Source organism: Manihot esculenta, chromosome 9 (genome assembly GCF_001659605.2).
Source record: "Manihot esculenta cultivar AM560-2 chromosome 9, M.esculenta_v8, whole genome shotgun sequence".
NCBI lineage: Eukaryota > Viridiplantae > Streptophyta > Magnoliopsida > Malpighiales > Euphorbiaceae > Manihot > Manihot esculenta.
The window spans coordinates 37,323,980-37,340,735 of NC_035169.2; the positions used below are offsets into that span (position 1 = coordinate 37,323,980).

Genomic DNA, 16,756 nt, shown 5'->3' on the forward strand with positions numbered 1-16,756 from the left:
AGCAATAATTTAAAGATGAGTAAATCAATAAGAGAAGAATTCTAGTTGAAGAATGGATCTATTTCAGTTTGTTTAGAATTGATCATTGATCTTTTCGATACTCCTATTTATTTCAATAAATTAGTTTAGGATGTGGAAGACGCTTCTCACAATCCAAATTCCTCCTTAGTTCTAGTTTGATTAGGAAACGTTCGCTAATCAAACACTAATCAACAAGTCGCCAAGGAACGTCCTTGGGGCATTGTAGCATCGAACAACTGTCAACTGCATTAAGACTTAGAGAAACCTAATTCTAACCTTGCCAACCGCGTGGTCAAGTTTAGATTATGCAACTTGATTAAATGTGTGTTTAAATAATCTAAGCAATTACGGACCTAAATTATTCAAACAATTGTTACTTAAGCAATTAAAAGCAATAGGCCTAAATTGATTCTAAGAGCAAAGCAACAATTATAGAAAGATCAAATTGCATAAATATTGAAAATAAATAGAAGTTTAATAATGGAGATTTAAATCTCCCAATTCATCACAAATCTGAAATTCACCAACTTCAACTAGAAAATGTTGGATTTAGCCACTCATGGTGGACAAAATCACAAAAGGAAGAAGAAAGAAAAGAAGGATAATTTCTGCTGTGTTGCTGGAGAATTTCCGAGGATGGCAGATGCTGAAAGAGATGATCAGATGCCTTTGATGCTGCCCTTTTATAGCTGGAGAGTCCCAAGTCCAATTTGATTAGGGTTTTGTAATCTTAATTTGATTTGGTCTTCTTTGTAGTCTTTGATTCCTCTTTGAATTTTGTGTTTGATTGAGAATGGAACTCTCTAAATGAGGGGCGTGGCTCTTGGGACTGATCTTGTGGTGTTTGAAGTGGACTTGGACTTCTTTCCTTTGAATTTGGATTTTCTGCTCTTTTCCCGCCTCTGCTGTATTTTCTGTTATTAAAGTGATTTGGGCAGATTCTGCAAGTGATTTGGGCAAATCACTTGCTCATTTTGCCCCAATCGCTTCCTGAGGTTTAGTCCAGTTTCTGTCTTTGTTTCTGCGAGCGACTTGGCCAGTTCCTGCGAGTGACTTGGGCAAGTCACTTTGACCCAATCACTTTTCCAGCTTTTTCTTCACTTTTTCTCTAACTTTCCAATTTCTTCCTTTTCTGTAAAAACATATCAAAAACATAAATTAAGCTAGAAAAATGTGTAAATAAACAGTAGAAAATATAATAAAAATGTGGCTAAATTATGCTTGATCAGCAGCTTACTTTGGAGCCTTTCATTATGTCATCAAACATAAGGCTGGCCATAGTAATAAGGTGGCAGATGCTTTGAGTAGGAGGGCTGCTCTGTTGATTACAGTTAATCAGGAGGTTGTAGGTTTTGAATTCCTGAAGGATTTGTATGCTACAGATGATGATTTTGCTGATATATGGGCTAGAGTCCAGAATCACCAGCCTAATGGTGGGTTCTTGATACATGATGACTTTCTTTTTAAGGAGAACATGTTATGCATCCCTCGATCTTCCTTGCGGGAAAAGTTGATTCGCGAGATCCATGAAGGAGGTTTGTGATAAGTGGTTGTCGAAGCCGTCAAAAATAAACCTATTATCAATCAACAAATAAATTTGTAGATAGTGGCAATAGGGTAGAACCACAGGGAATTGACACCAAAGATTTTCCTAATAATGACTAGGTAAATAGCAAGTAAATAAAAGAGGGGGGGTTTTGATTTGATGATTAAAATTAAATAGCAAAAGAAAGCAATAATTTAAAGTTTGAGTAAATCAATAAGAGAAAAGCTTCTAGTTGAAGTCTGGATCTATTTCAGATTGTTTAGAATTGATCATTGATTCTTTAATACTCCTATTTATCTCAATAAATTAGTTTAGGATGTGGAAGACGCTTCTCACAATCCAAATTCCTCCTTAGTTCTAGTTTGATTAGGAAACGTTCGCTAATCAAGCACTTGTTAACAAGTTGCCAATGAACGTCCTTGGGGCCTTTGGCATCGAACAACTGTTAATTGCATTAATACTTAGAGAAACCTAATTCTAACCTTGCCAACCGCGTGGCCAAGTTTAGATCATGCAACTTGATTAAATTTGTGTTCAAATAATATAAGCAATTACGGACTTAAATCATTCAAACAATTTGTTACTTAAGCAATTTAAAAGCAATGGGCCCTTATTGATTCTAAAAGCAAAGCAACAATTATGGAAAGATCAAATTGCATAAATATTGAAAATTAATAGAAGTTTAACAATGGAGATTTAAATCTCCCAATTCATCACAAAATCTGAAATTCACCAACTTCAACTAGAAAAGAAGGAAATTAGCCACTCATGGTGGACTAAATACACAAAAGATGAAAAGAAAGGAAAGAAAGAAGCTGCAGAGTTTCTGGCGAGGGGAGAAGATGCTGAGTAGCTGATCCGAAGATGCCCCTTGCTGGTTTGGAGGCTGCCCTTTTATAGCTGAAGAATTCCATCCTTCTAGGGTTTTGAAATCCCTTTTTAATTTGGCTTGTGATTCCTCTTTTGATGTTGAATTCAATTGCAACTGGAATTCCTTAGGTGAGAAACTCTTTCGTGGCTCTTGGAATTGTGTTGGTAGTGATTGAGTTGGATTTGGACTTCTGAAAATTCGAAATTTGGTTCCCTGCTGTTTTCTCGCCTCTGCTGTCAATTTCTGCTGTCATTTGGGCAGTTTCTGCGAGTGATTTGGGCAGATCATTTGCCCAATCTGCCCCAATCGCTCTCTGGGATTCAGTCCAGTTTCTGTTTCTGTCTCTGTCTCTGCGAGTGATTTGGCCAGTTTCTGCGAGTGATTTGGGCAAATCACTTGCTCATATCACTTCTGCCTGTTACCTCCAGGTTTCTGCTTCAGCTTGATCTGGGCAGTGATGTAATACTCGGCTAGAGTCCGGCGTCGGAATTCTACTTTCCGGTGGCGTTCGGGATGTCGGAAGTCTCTCGAAGGGTTCGATTTATGTTTTTCTAAACTGTTTTGGTATATTGCATAGTTTTAAAGCATAAGGAAATGAGTTTTGAGTGAAATGAACCAAGGCAGAAAAGTCAGGTTCGGCCGCCGAAGTTGAGGTTCGGCTGCCGAACATGCATGGCTTTCGGTTTCACGTGTGGCCGCCGAAGGTGGTCTAGCCAGCCACCTATAAATGGCCCTCAGTCGGTTGAAGCGGTAAGAGCGCCGTTTCTTTCACTTGCTGAGGTGAAACTTTGTCCTTTGTGAGTATTTCTTCATGTTTTCATTCAATCATGCAAAGATTTGATTAGTTTTCATGATTATTTGAAGGTTTTAAGTGAAAAACTCAAAGTTGTGAAGTTTGGAGAGTGTGAAGGGAAGTTGTTTTCACAAACCAGGCTTAACAGGTATGAGTTAACCCATCTAGAGCAAACTCTAGTCAGGGGTACAGAGTACAGAGTACAGAGTACAGAGTACAGAGTACAGAGATAGTGAATGCACAGGTTAAGCCTTGGTTCAGAAAAGAATTTTTATTTTCACAGAAAATGTATGATCATGTATGAGTTTACAGGTTCACAGAGAGGATAGCAGGCTTGCTACGGGTTCTGGCGGCCTTAAGCCGACCTGAATCCTAGTGCCGGTGACGGTCCATTTTGAGGTCGTTACAAGTGATTTGGGCAAATCACTGACCCAATCACTTTTCTGTCATTTTCTGCACTTTTTCTCCATTTTTCCAATTTCTTCTTTTTCTATAAAAACAAGGTAAAAACCATAAATTAAGCTAAATAATGTGTAAATAAACAGTAATAAATATAATTAAAATGTGGCTAAATTATGCTTGATCAGTTTGAGTGGTCATTTGGGGCGTGACAAGACTATTGTTGGGTTGGAGGAGCATTTTTACTGGCCTCAATTAAAAAAGGATACAGGTCGGATGGTTCAGAAGTGCCCAGTGTGTCAAACTCAGAAGGGGCATTCGCAGAATACAGGCTTATACACTCCACTGCCTATTCCAGCCCATCCTTGAGAGGACTTGTCTATGGATTTTGTTCTTGGTCTTCCACGTACTCAACGTGGATCTGATTCCATTTTTGTTGTTGTTGACAGGTTCTCTAAAATGGCGCATTTCATTCCCTGTAAGAAAACTAATGATACTTCTCATGTAGCAAAACTGTTTTTCCAGGAGATTGTTCGCTTACATGGTGTCCCCAAGACCATTACTTCTGACAGAGATGTGAAGTTTCTAGCTCACTTCTGGGTGACTTTATGGAAACATTTTGGGACTGAACTTCGATACAACAGTGCTGCCCATCCCCAAACTGATGGACAAACTGAAGTCGTGAACCGAACGCTTAGCAATCTTCTACGCTGCATCTGCAGTAACAAGAAAACTGCTTGGGATCTTGCTATTGCCCAAGCAGAATTTGCTTACAACAATGCGATTCACAGCTCCACAAAGATGTCACCGTTTGCTATTGTGTACAGAAAAGTCCCAGTGCATACAGTTGATCTTATCGCACTTTCCACAGGTTATCACAACAATCTTACAGCAAGCAACCTGGCAAAGCAGCACGTGGATATTTTCAAGCAAGTACAACAATGCCTTACGGAAGCCAATGATAAATATAAAGCTACAGCTGATAAACATAGGCGTTTCAAATCCTTCAATGTCGGTGATCAAGTTATGGTGTATTTACGCAAGGAACGTAGTGGAGGACAGAAAAAGCTGGACGCCAAGAAGATTGGTCCATTCCGGATCATTTAGAAGATTAATGACAATGCCTATGTTCTTGACCTCCCATATGAGATGAAAATTTCCAAGACGTTTAACGTGGCAGATCTATTTCGGTACTATCGTGCTGAAGACAACTCGAGGTCGAGTTCTTTACAAGTGGAAGGGAATGATATGGAGCAGTTAGCATTGGACTTTATAGCAGACTTGGATCGGGCCTAACTTTTGCTGTCGACATCCGATAGAGACCCACGATAGCTTTTCAAAAAGGGAATTTCGAGACGCACGACTTTTAAAAGTGTGACGAGGGCCATAGGCTTGTCACGAAATTCGACATGGAAATTCCATCGTTTAGGGGGGTCAATTTTGCAGTTTAATTATTTTTTTAGATATTTTGGGTATTTTCGTAATTTTGCATATTAGGGTTTTATTTCTATTATAAATAGCCTCCCTTGACTATTAGAAAGGCACTTTTCAATCTTTGAGGAATTTCAATAAGACTTTTAGTCTTTCATCCTATCTTTTCTCTTATTTCGTCTTAGTCAAACGATATTGGTTGAAATTCCTGACGGAGTCTAAATAGTCCTTTATCACACTGTTTTTTCTGAAATTGTCGGTCTGGTTATATTGGACACAGCAGAAGAGGCAACGGGTTTAAAAGAACATGTCATGAACATATGACCAACTCTTCCACATTCATAACATATTTGCAGGATGCTTTCATATTCAATAAATTGAACTTGCCCTTTTATATCTAATTTCGATATTAACAACTTTTTGAGATTGATCGAGACAGCAACTCTTGCAAATTTTCTATGTAAAACATTGTCTTTTTTCTCATCAACCTTAGACCACTTTCTCCCGTGTGGATGCAACCCTTCTCAGCATTTTCTTATAATACAAGTGTAGTGGGAGACCCGAGAGCCTAATCCACACAACCACCGTGTTAATGCATATGGATTTTACGTCAAAAGAAGATTTCCATGGTTGAACCAACAATTAGCTCCTAAGAACGATCACATCCTTCCACTTTCTTGCTAATTCGTTTTTCAGAGCATCTGAAAAAGAGATGACAGAAACCAAACCAAACATGGTAATTGTAACCTCATATAATCATCAAAATAAATTTCCACACCAAGATTTAAGTATGCTGAGAATCCATGCTTGTGGCTCCAATTGCCTTGTCTTTGAAGGAAATATTTATTTGTACAAAGGATGTGCTGTTATCCCTTTGTTTCACCTTCTTTGCCGCTCCATCGTTCTCAATTTCTAGTTCTTCATAGAATCTTGGAGAGCTCTTTCACGTTAGATAAATACTTGTATATTTAATTTAAACAATGCTAAATTGAAAAAATGATTAAAAACATGGAAAAAGCCTGGAAAAGTAGAAATGCTTTATGACCATGTATAATCTGCGCTACTGTGTTTGAGACTGCTTTTGCCGTAACGCGCCAAAAAAACAAAAGATTAGACAGCTGGATATTGACACGTGTTGCACAGTAGGAATTCGAGATATTACCACATGGGTTTTGATTATTCGCTTGCTAATACACCCCTGGGAGAGAATTTCGAGTTTTCCTCCCATCGCACGACAATTGCGTTACCACCAAACTGTACCCAAACAATAAATATAATTTTTCCGAACAACCCACAGATTTAGTCATTTCACGGGGTCCTCTCCTCCTAAATATTTACCCTTTTTTTCCGGAAACAAAATAATTATAATTTTCAATATATATTAATTTCATTTTTATGAATTTTACTAATTATGAATCTACATATTTTACAAATAAATTTATTACAAGGTTTTCAATTTTGTTCCAATTTAATTTTCCTTTTTTACTTTATTGTTCTTAATTAAAAAATTAGTTTGCTCAAATTCAGTTTTAATTTATTTTAAAAAACTTACTTTAACCAAGCTACTACAAATTTGACTTAGCTTCAATTTAAATCAATCTGACTTTTGATTAAAATCCGAGGGTACGAGCTACTAGAACAAGTATAACCCTTATTCTTGCTGGCTCGTTGAAGGCGTGAGCCACCCGCCGAGCGGTGCCCCCTTTATTTATTTATTTTTGTCAATCCCATGTAACTCGTGCAATTTGATGTACAGGTCCACAGCCCCCCCCCCCCTTTTTAAAGGTGGCTTCACTTTCTCTTCTACTCCCGACTCCCGCCTTTGCATTTAAGTTCTCTACCTTCACAAATCACAACATTATCGATTTCATCAGTAATAAAAAATTAAGATGTCCAGAGCAACTGTCGAGCTCGATTTCTTTGGCATGGAGAAACAGATCTCTGCTAACTCTCGTTTCCCTAAAATCCTTCCTCGCCAAAGGAGCTTTCGAGGTCTGTTTTTCGTCTTTCTTCTTCTTTCTTCTTCTTCATCTTCTTCTTTGCGTTTCATGTTTGTTTTTGTTCTTTCCTTACCATTTTTCTTTTCTACTTTTTTTTCTTCTTGTTTTATCGCAGATATTCAGAGCGCCATTTCAAAAATCAATCCTGAGCTTCTCAAGTCTGTGATTGCCTCTGGTTCTGCCAATCAGCGGACTCCTGAAAATGGCTATCAGTTGGATTCAATAAAGTTGTGTTCGGTGCCTTCTACCCCTAAACAAGAACTCACTCCATTTCGCCCTTTACCTGTCTATTCTCCTCTTCAAAGGTGCTTAAACGCCTTCTATTTTTCTTTGGATTTATTATCTTAACGTTAGTTCATCCTATTAAATGTGACCAAGAAAAGTTAATGTTTAGGCCTGCCTTCGAGAGTACTCCGGAAACGGCTCCTTTGACGATCTTCTACAACGGAACCGTTGCGGTTTTCGATGTTCCTCGAGATAAGGTTGGTGAAGATAAAAAGATAATGAGTATTCAAAAGTCTCCAGTGATTATATGCATTTTTTATTTGTTAAGGAAAAAAATACATTGGGAGTTGTTTCTGAGATATTCTACTCGAATCAATTTTACAGGCGGAAACCATTTTGAAGCTTGCCGAAAATGGACTCTCCAAGTCTGTTGAATCAACCAATGAAAAACAGCTGCTGCATACTCTTGATGGAGGTGAGTGGCTATGGCCGAGCGCCACCTTTTTTTTCCCGTAATTGTTTTGGTTGTTTATTTATTTATTTATATTTGTAATGGAATATGGATTTGTGTTTATCATCATGAGCAGATCTGCCAATTGCCAGGAGAAAATCTTTGCAGAGGTTTCTAGAGAAACGCAAGGAGAGGTAAAACCGTGTCTTTCTGTTTGAATTTTGGTTCACGAAAATGAGGTTCTAGATCCGAATATTAGAAAAAGTCTCTCTAGTTTTGCTTTTCTTTCTTTTCTTTTCTTTTGTTTTTTTTCTTTTTCACACACACATATATATGCAAACTCTGCACTAGAAGACCAGGTCTTGGTTTAGTTTTTCTAAGAGGAAGGTGTGATTGAATTGGCTTTTTTAGTTAACCATTGATTTTGTAGGAAAAATAATTATCCATGCCCGATTTCACCAAATTGAATTTACGATAAATCATATACGAAGAAAAATTAGATCAAAAGAAATTCATAAGAATTCGGTTACCCAACAAATGTAGAAATTATGTCATGCATTAGTCACTGATTACTATATTTAGAAATGCCAAAATACGTCTTTTTAAATATGATAAAATTATTCCAAAAAAAAAATGATTTCCCTCTATCAGTGTTGATTTAAAGCGCAAACAAAACTTGTTTGAATGTATCAAAGTACGTGTCCGTGTCTGGTTTGGTCATTGTTATTCTCTTCTGGAGGTTGGTGGGAGAGAGTGGGGGTGGGGGGTGGGGATTCATTTCCATTAGAACATCTCCTCGATGAAGCAGAAACGGTAAAGAAAAAGCACCGAAAGTGGTTTGGGAAGCACCCCAATGTTGACTGAATCACCTTGTCAAACATCAATCCCTGAATAATAAATTAGGCAACACCGTTGATATTATGCCAATATAAAATGACATTTTTCATGTTTCAATTAATGTGTATCGTGAGTTTGCCTCTTGATATAAGCGTTCCTAAATATGATAAATAACCATTAACACGCAGGTTTTGATTTATCTTTGCAGGTTGACTTTGGCATTCCCTCATGCATCCTCATCTATTTGTCGTTTATTGAACAAAGCAGAAGTGGGAAGACCGTGAAGGAGCTGTTTCAGGATAGGGACCTTAGAATACTGTTTCCTCCTTGTATGGCGCAGGATTGGGTTGCTTTCTATTATGCTTTCCGCTTTTGATGGATAGCTAAACAAAAAAAAGTTAAAATTTAGATAATGGCATTGCTCCGTAGGGTCCATTTTTTAAGTGGTTGAGTGTCACGTTTTTTGTAATGGGTATTTTGGCAATTAGGCTCAAGTATTCGTTACTCTGTTTCGCTGCAGTTTCCTATGGTCATCATGTCTTTAATTGATGCCATTATTTTATCTGCAGCGTTTATGTCGCGAACTTATTTTTCTAAACCATTATGTATTTCTTTAAATCCCTAAAAGCAGTGTTAACTGTTAAATTCTTACTTTTGGTGGTTTCAACATGTCTGCATCTTTATTTTACTACTCAAAAGATGGCTAACTTGGAACAGTTATTTTACTAATGCTATTAAAACAATTTCGGACTATTTGCCTGGCGAGTCCATTAGAGCGCTGCAGTCATTGGACTAGGACGATTATGCACGCAGCATAAGGGAAAACCATTTTTATTATAAAGGAACACGGCTACGTGGTGCAAAATCTTTCCGTAGTGCTTAGTAAATTGAGGCCCAATTTCATGGTCGGCCCATCGTGCTCATAGGTTTTAACAATAGTCTGAAGTAGGTTTTTCTTCCAGATCATGGTCACAATATTTTAAAGTATCCACTTCTATAACATTCTATTAATGAATTTAAATGTTTTATTATTGAAATGGTTTTGAAAATTATGATGATAACTTAAATTCGTGATCCAATTTGAAGAGGTGGAAAATGAGTTTGATGGAATAATAATATAAACGCCGTGGAAAATCATCTCATGTTCAAATGGGTTGTCGTAGTCCACGATTGCTGTTGAAAATTATTTGTCAGTTATTTTATGAGATGAAGAATGAACTAAAAGAGGATGAAGGAGAAATAGCACAAGGCGAATGGCAGGAAGAGAAGGAGATGCTCTAAAAAATTGATCTCACATTAGATAATAGAGATATATATATATATATAGTCTAATAAATAATTTCCAAATAAATATTAATTAATTATAATTTCTAAAATAGATGGATTGACATTAATAATAAAAAAATAAATTCTATGAATCGAAAAAAAATCGCCATAAATAGGCCCAAGCCTTTAGATGGCCTGAAGCCTTAATGTTTGAAATATAGATTAGGCTTGGGCAATGGGTTTACGAAACTAGCCCACTTGGCTAGAACATGGATGAATCCATACCATCAAGGTTGTGGAATTGACATGCTTCAATTCCCTCAAAAGAAATTCCTTAGCCTGGCTAAGGGTGGCCATTATATAAGCAATATTAGGTTGTTGCAGTCCCTAAAAATAAAGAAATAAATGACGTGTAATATGATTTAAAAAAAAAAACTTTTGGTCGGTCTATATTATTGGCCAATTTTTATATAATAAATCTAATCTATTTTTTTTAAAAAACAAAAAATTTTAAGGGTGTGGCTTACATCATTAATATGGTGCATTTAAATTTGTTTTGATGAATGTTTAGAGAATAAAGCAGTGGAATTCATACGGTTGCTTTTTTTTTTTTCTTTGTCGGAACATACAGAGATGATGCCATCGCATCAAAGAATCCATGTGTTTTGTAGTACAGGTGCCCAATTTTTATGTGCATATTACAGGACTCTGTCTAAAGTTACTCTTTATATTATTATTATTATTATTATTATTATTATTATTTCATTAAGAGTGGACACATTTTCCTTTTTCAAGATTCACGTTCCCCTTTTTTATTGTTTTTTTTTTTTATATAAAAAATCAGACGTCGACGTGACTCAACCATGACAAACCCATCCCTCCCTTCCTAATACAAACCCTAATTTACAATGTATAAATTCCCACAAAGATTTCCTTTTTTTTTTTATTTACCATTCAATTGAGATTCGAATATGAGAGTTCATAATTTTACAAATTATTTTACTATCATTCATTTAAACTTTATTACTATTAAATACAAAAAAATAATAAAAAAATTATTACTATTAAATACAAAAAAATATACATTGTAAATAACCCATAGTTTATCGCTATTTTAATTAAAATTCAGTTTTTACCTTTTAATTGTCAGAAATCTGTCTATAAATAAAATTATATTAACAATACTAAAAAAATCACATAAGTTAAATTCTTTAAATATTTAATTTGAAAATTATTCTTATATATGTAATATTAAGTTTATATTAAATACACGTTTAATTAAAAAATAAGATAAAATAAATATAATTAATAAAAATTGATGACATAATTAATGGGAGAGGGATTAGAAAGGGGAAGAATAATGATGGTAGTGATAGAAAAAGAATTGGAAAAATAAACGAAGTGTTGATTATTATAGGAATAGTGGGGCCCACAAGACAAGTCCGGCTTCGCACGCGCAGTCAGGCGGCTGTGGCCCACAAGCGGAACTGGTCCACTCACGTCCATGCAAAATAATTTATTTTATTTTATTTTTTGCAGAAAAGAAAACTGAAGGAAACTCGAGGGTGCAATGAGTTATGGTGAACCCTCCATCAGGATTTATGATCCCGTTCATCATGCGCATAGCATAGGATTTTGGGCCATGCTTATATTTTTACTTTGTTTAAATATATACTTAAAGCATAATTAAGATTATAATAGTTGAATATAAATCAAAAGTGTTAGAATAAAAATAAAAATTAGTTCTACCAGTAATTGTTTATTTTTTTTTTAATTTTTTTTTTATTGTAATCTAAATCGTCATTTCATAAAAATTTAAAAAACATTTAATAGAATTATTTTTAAAAATATACTGCATCAATTTTATCTCATTTTTATATTTGTAAAATTATAGTTACTTTTTGTAGTTCTATTTAATATTATTATATTTTTTAATAAATGCAAAATAACATTTATATGTGATGGGGATTATATAGTTTTATAGATGGAAATTAAAATAGAAAAATTGTTGGAGTGGTGGGTAATGATTATAAATAGGGCTTTTGCTTTTTGTTCACTGCTAAAACAAAAATGTATCACTCAAATCAGTAATGTAATGATGATGTTGTCCAACTCCTTATTTATTTTAATTTAATATAATATTTTCAATTAATTAATATATATTTGATGAGTAGGAGGAAAGGAAAGGAAAAAGATTTAGCTTTTTTTAGTTTTGGTTGCCTTGCAAGATCAAGATCAAGATCAAGATCAAGCTCAAATCTCGCTCTTTGATTTTGATATTTAGTATAGTTTTCTTAACATTATTAAGATTAAAAATTAAATAAAACCCAGTTAAGGTTTTGAAGAAGAGAAGAGAAGAGATGAAAAGCAGAGTGGGAGAGAAAAGTTGAAATCAAAGTCAAAATAAGAGTAATTGCAGTATAGGCTTTCTTTTCGGTAATCAATAATGACATTACGGAAAAGAAACCTATCTCAAATCTCAATACCACCCGCCCAAGAAACACATCTATGTATTTTTCATTTTTTTAAATATTAATTTGGCTCATTTTTATTAATTACATTTTGTTAATTCATATAAAAATATTAATACTGTTACTTTGGGACATGGGAAGTGAAACTATTAATTTTAGGTTAAATATAAAAAGTGAAAGCGTCAAAATTAATAATTACATCTTAATTTGGAATTTGTGAATTCCTAAGCGTGTGTGCTTATTTTGTAGGATTCAAGAAAGCTAGCGTGTGTGCTTGCGTGCGTGCTTATTATGAAGCAAAGATGAGACCCTCCCTTCCCTTCCCTTATGAAATTTGAGCAGACCTATTCGAACCTTTATTTTTAATTTCTTTAGGGTTACAAACCCTATATATATATATTCATTTTTAAAATTAGTTAAAAAAATTAAGATTTGAAATCTGACAGAAAAAGATGATGATTTCGAATTGTTAGTGAAGGAAAGGCATAAAAGGAAAAAAAAAAAAAAAGAAGTGAGGATTAATGATGTAAAAAGAGGAGAATATTCTTATAAATGTGAGATTGAAACGGCATAGCTTTGCTTGCATTCAAAGGCGACATGACATGCAATGCAATGCAAAGTGGGTAATCCAAAAAGAAGTTCACAAATAGAAAGTTGTCCCTTTTTTTCACTTTGGAATCATTACTCCTACCTCATCCCCATTTACATGCCATGCCAAATTTACCCTAAATCCCCTCTATTAGCAATGACTCTGAATTCGCATCAACTGGGTTTAAGGAAATAAAGCAATGCATGGATCAGATGCAATTAGAACTAGAGGACAGAGAGAGATTTCTTTTTTCCAAGCTACATGATGATTGAAAATAGAAATGAGAGTGCATGGAAATGGGATACAGCACCACCTAAATCATCAATGTAATTTAGCAATTTGTCAGCTCCATAGCATCCTTTTGGGATAGCTTACAACTTTTTGCATAAATGCAGCTTTCCTGCAAGCAATCCGCTGTGTCCTTATAACCCAGCTTCCTTCTTGTGTATCTTTTTGTCCCTTAACCACTTGCCATCACAAAAGTAACAAAACCCTATAATTATTGTGCTTTAATAGCTAGCTAGGGAGGTGGGGTGTGCAAAATTTTCAATTTTGAACACCTGCCTTATGACGTGGGACCAATTAATTGCGAGGGAGAATCATATAGTTACTATTATTCATTCTATGATATATATTTTATTTATCAATCAACCCAATCACCTAAATTATAAAGCTCAACAAAACACGAGTATGAATATAAATGGAGGTTAAGCTAGGAGAAGAGCAGCAGGCGGCCTCTCAAACCAAGACGCACATGCACTCAAAGCTCGAAGATAAGTCAGAGCATTTCTTTTCTTTTTAATTTTGTGTTGTGTGCTCAATAACCTGACAAAACTCCTCCTTTACGTCATGCACCTCTCGGTTTCAACAAATTTAAACTTTTTTATTAAATTGAATTTTCCCATATATTCACATGCATGGACTGACATGCCCACTCATTATTCCACACATGCAATTACATATTCCCTCTCTATAGTATTCTATTCCACACACAAAACACTAGTAATTAAAGCTGATGGGTTTCTGTAGAGAAGTGATGATGATGGTATTGATGATGCTATTATGACGAGATTAAAGCAAAATTCCTTTATTATTATTATTATCTCGAATTGGCCTCTCTCTGTTTTAGTGGAAACGAAAGTACCCCCACTTTCTGTAATGGGAACATCAACATACATTGTTGTTTTTTCCCTGAAAATTTAATAATAAATAAATAAAAATAAAAGGGGGGGGGGGGGGGGTCTTGGACTGGATTGGTCCCTGTGCTTAGTACGGTGGCTGAAATTAATTTTTTTTCCTGCACTCTGGTGCATGAAATCATCTCTTGAGTGGATCTCTCCTATGATATCTCATGCATTATTATTACGTATACACCAATCCATGTTTTCTTTCCATTTTCTTTTTTCCTTTTCAAACCCAGAAGAGAAAAAGAAATATATTCTATCTATAGCTTAATAGGAGATCACTTAGCGTTGGGATATTTTTATTTATTTATTTATTTTACCAAGTGGTACATCCTCTGGGCCCCCGGACTCATTATAGAGCTTGAACTCTCTTTTTCCTTGCTCCTTTTTGCTCATGTAGAGTAGACATCTTAACTTTCTTACTGTATTTTCATCCCCATTAATGTCCTACAGCTTTTACATATTAGTCTCCAATGGCATGTCTACAATTGGCTACGATTCTTGAATCTATTTTTATCAATGTTAAAAGGGGAGAGATCTTTGTAAAATATTCTTTGCAGTCAATACCTTGCAAATAGTGGAGAATATAAATTATTGTTATGAAAGAAAGGTTGATATACTGAAATAGAAAATTCTAAATAGAATGTAGAAGAAAGAAAAAGGAAAAAGAAAGAGATGAGGAGTGTCCACATTGTAGAATCCTGAAGATGAATTTTAGGTAGAAAGATATCCCTATCAATAGGGCTTTGGCTTTCATGCTTTTATTCCAAGCTTAGGGCAGGCCATGCCCATGCACTGTCACGCCCTCATCCCCTTTACAAGGCCACCAGTACGACATTTCTCAGTTTTTTAGGTTAAATTCCCATCCAAATTAAAACCTATCATTCTTAGCTTGAACTTTGGTCCTTTCTTAATATATAATTATTCTTTTTCCACTTTATAATCAGCCATTCTTCAACTGCACACACATGTATGTTACTTCTATTATATCAATGATGTGCATAAGTACAAGGTTAAATGGATCATTTATTGATTTTGCAATTCGATGAAATTATATTTCTTATACCAAATTTTGACCAAAAACAAGCAACGGATAGACTTATTTTGGAAATAAATCAGTCTTGATTTAGAGTTCATTGCGATTTGACTCCATTGGCCTAATTATCAGCTGCAAGCCTCAGCTCATCTTATTAAGAAGGTTCCCTCACAGAATTAGAGAGAAAGGGGAATATACAGCTAAAAAGTACTTCTGTGGCATCTACACATAATAAGCTCGCGGATTTTTTTTCTTTTAAACAAAAAAGGTAAACTAACCTGTGTATGTGGAGGAGGGACTTCTCTCAACTTATAAATAAATGGATTCTATTTAATTTTTATGACAGATTCCATTACTTAAAAAAAGGGAATTATGCTTAAAAAAAAATATAGCAAAAACTGCACTAAGTGATGAAGTAGGTTTGCTGGTTGTGTTTTCTAGTTCAGTTCAATTATGAAGTACTCGTGTAGAAGTTTCAGAATTCCGACAAGGTTGATGGGTCTGATATTGTGTTGAATTTGGTTCAGTTGGTTTTGTAATGATATATATCCTAATTCCTATGTGGTAGCCTACTGCTCAATAGCCTTTGTAACAACGTCATCCACCTGCTCTTGAAATGGAAATTTTCAGTATCGCAAAGAAAAAAAAGGAAAAAAGAAAAAGCAGCATTGTGTCAACTCATAAATGGATGAAGCTCTTACACTATAAAAAAAAAAAAAAAAAAATTATAAGCACGCAAGCATGTCATGTGTAAATGTAGTCCCTTCTCAGTTCCAGAGTTTTCAGTTACGGAATTCGTTGATTGACTCATCTTTGAAAATGAAAAGCTCCGTTGCTTCTTTCGAAACGCAAAAGAAAAGTGTTTTCTTTCTCTTTTCTTTCCTTCTTTCTTTCTTGCTTGAGAGAGAGAGAGAGAGAGAGAGAGAGAGAGAAACCATGTTTGATGGGCTGGAAAGAGAATTATCAGCTTTTCAGGAAGGGAAGCAGAGCAGCCACCATTGTCCAATTTTATTATTATTATAATTATTTTTAATAAAAAACAAAGCTTTGAAAGTGCTTTAAATTAATTAGTATTAAGTCTATAATATAGTTACGCAAACAGAAGAAACAGGGCATGGGTGTCACCAAATGAGAAAGAGAAATTTTTATTGACAAATGAAAGCGTTACAGTTGTTGCAGATAGGGTGGGAGGCACATGCTCATGCGAGGAATGTCCTACATTGCCCACGTCCCTATGCCCCTTTCCATTTCTCGGCTTCCGGGGAAAAACCACCATCATCATGCAATGCAAACTTAGTTTTTTGTTTTTTTTTTTCGAATTCTTTGTTTTTATACAATTAGTAACTAATTAATTAGTTAATTACCCTTCAGTTGCCAGTTACTGATATTTGTTGGAAAAAAACATGTATAAGAGACGATTGGAAATATGGAATCTTTCAAGCTGAAGGGAGGGGACCAAAAATTGGGGAAAAAAACAATGAATAGAAAGAGCAGAATCGGTTTTTAGCTGTCTGATTTTCCTACACAATTATTGTTGTTGTGGGTTAGGTGTCCTAAAAACCCCTGATAATCCCCAGTTAGGGCTAAAAAGGACCTTTTATGATATATTCTGAAAAGAATGAGCCTTTATGGTCAT

The 16,756-nt window shown here is 35.1% G+C and overlaps 1 protein-coding gene across 1 annotated transcript; it reads left to right on the forward strand.

Moving 5' to 3' along the window:
* Nucleotides 1-6,802: 6,802 nt before the first annotated feature.
* LOC110622465 (protein TIFY 9) lies at nt 6,803-9,225 on the forward strand. Its single transcript, XM_021766967.2, has 6 exons — nt 6,803-7,053; nt 7,177-7,366; nt 7,456-7,543; nt 7,671-7,761; nt 7,874-7,931; nt 8,783-9,225. The coding sequence occupies exons 1-6, from the start codon at nt 6,951-6,953 to the stop codon at nt 8,856-8,858; spliced, it is 606 nt and encodes a 201-aa protein (XP_021622659.1). The 5' UTR covers nt 6,803-6,950; the 3' UTR covers nt 8,859-9,225.
* Nucleotides 9,226-16,756: the final 7,531 nt, after the last annotated feature.